The sequence below is a fragment of the Lathyrus oleraceus genome, chromosome 6 (genome assembly GCF_024323335.1).
Source record: "Lathyrus oleraceus cultivar Zhongwan6 chromosome 6, CAAS_Psat_ZW6_1.0, whole genome shotgun sequence".
Lineage (NCBI taxonomy): Eukaryota > Viridiplantae > Streptophyta > Magnoliopsida > Fabales > Fabaceae > Lathyrus > Lathyrus oleraceus.
In genome coordinates, this window is record NC_066584.1 from 180,000,142 (window position 1) to 180,001,923 (window position 1,782).

At 41.0% G+C, this 1,782-nt stretch overlaps 1 protein-coding gene across 1 annotated transcript; it reads right to left on the reverse strand.

Annotated features, from left to right (window-relative positions):
* Positions 1-497: 497 nt before the first annotated feature.
* Positions 498-1,409, reverse strand: LOC127094627 (uncharacterized). Its single transcript, XM_051033434.1, has one exon. The coding sequence runs from the start codon at positions 1,407-1,409 to the stop codon at positions 498-500; it is 912 nt and encodes a 303-aa protein (XP_050889391.1).
* Positions 1,410-1,782: the final 373 nt, after the last annotated feature.

The window sequence follows — 1,782 nt, forward strand, 5'->3', positions numbered from 1 at the left end:
TAGCATCTGCTGTCAGGGATGAATGTCATAACATTCAGTTTGACATCCAGTAAATCCTGTATTAGCTAATCCTGCAGCATACTACTTAAGCATGTCATGACATCAGTCGAGACATCTAAGTACAGTAAGTGTTTTAACACAAAACGCAGCCAATCAAAAACATCTACAAACTCCCCCTTTGGAAAAATTTTGGCTAAAACAACTTGGCATCACAACAGAGTTCACAGCAGCAGAAAGCACACATCCAAGCAGAGAATGAAATTAGCTAATAGACTCAGCAAACATAGAAGTTAAACTTCAAACAGCAGCAACACAAGTAGATAGCAAACAACAACATAACCTCTTGTTTAGAGGACCTTCAACTTCAAAGAAATTTGTTGTCCTGGGGTACAGGTGTTACTCCCCCTTTTTGTCAAAAATGTTGCCAAAGCAACACTCAATATTACAGACCAACAAAAATAAAATTACAAGCAATTTTCAGAAACACAGGAAATGTTCTAGTCATCTGACTCAGAGTCAGCATCATCATATGTGCCATCATCAGAACTGGCATCTGCTTCTCCCTCTTCACCTTTTCTTTCAGCTCCTTCTGCAGCATCAGCAGCTTCACCAAGCACATCACCTTCAGTCATCTTCAAAGTGCTAATCAATTTTTCCAAGTTCAGCTTCCTTGCCTCTAACTCCCTGCAAGTTTCTTTGAGCATTGCAATGACAACAGCTTTACCTGGTTGATTGCTTACACGTGATGTCTCACTTATTGTCATGACAATGTCAGGGACATGGGTACCTAGGAACAACTTATGATTGAAGGACATAGGGTTGTCTCTTTTCTTCACAGAATCATTCTCTGTTAAGATGTTTGGAAACTGATTCAAAACAATACCACAAATGAGAGAAGGAAAGGCTATAGGCCCCTTCACACTGAAGCTTCCTGCATGCTTCAAAGTTTGATAAAAAATATGGGAGCCATAGTCAAAATTGGCTTTGGTTCCAACAGCATATATAAACATTCCAAGCATTACAGCAACTGTAGATTTATGATTGGTGGGCACCCAGTTAGCAGGTCCAATCTTGTGCAGCATTGCATACTTGACACTCAGTTTGCTGGCCACCAATTTTCCTTTGAGAGGCCACTTCCTGACTTGATTAGCAGTGATGACTTGACAAATTTTGTTGGCAGTCACCTCAAGCTCGGGTTGAGCTACATCAGGCCTTCCCAAATACTTGTTTATCACTAAGGGAGAGAAATTTACACACTTGCCTTGCACATACACTTTCCTGAATTCCTTAGACTTCCCATCAGCATATTCTTCAGACAAATTGACAATAAATTCCTTTACCAACATCTCATGGCACTTTGAGAACTGAGTCACAGTCTTCATTAAACCAGCCTCTTCAATAAGGTCCATAATATCCTTACAGTCTAGGACATTCTGAGCTAATTCCCTTTCCAAAGCCAGCCTCTTCTTCTAAACATATTTCCACCTGTTTACACTTGAAGCAAAATGAAAAGATATGTTGTCAATTGGTACCTCAGGGACACTAGCTGCAAGCTTGCTAGTGGTTGGCTTCTTCTTTGACAGAGTGTCAGGGACATCACATGGAACATCTGAGTCAGACTCAACAACAACAGACTTGGTCTTCTTTTTCTTGGGCATCCCTTTGCTCCAAGATTTGGTTGGACCATGAACTTTCCTCTTGAGGGAGCTCTCGACTGCCACCTTTGTCTTGGAAGAGGTTGGAACATCAATCTTCTTTTTGGGGGACCTTTGAGCCACTGTT

Excerpts from the sequence above, each read along its gene's own strand:
- LOC127094627 (XM_051033434.1), bottom strand. The coding sequence starts at position 1,409 with ATGGACCTTATTGAAGAGGCTGGTTTAATGAAGACTGTGACTCAGTTC.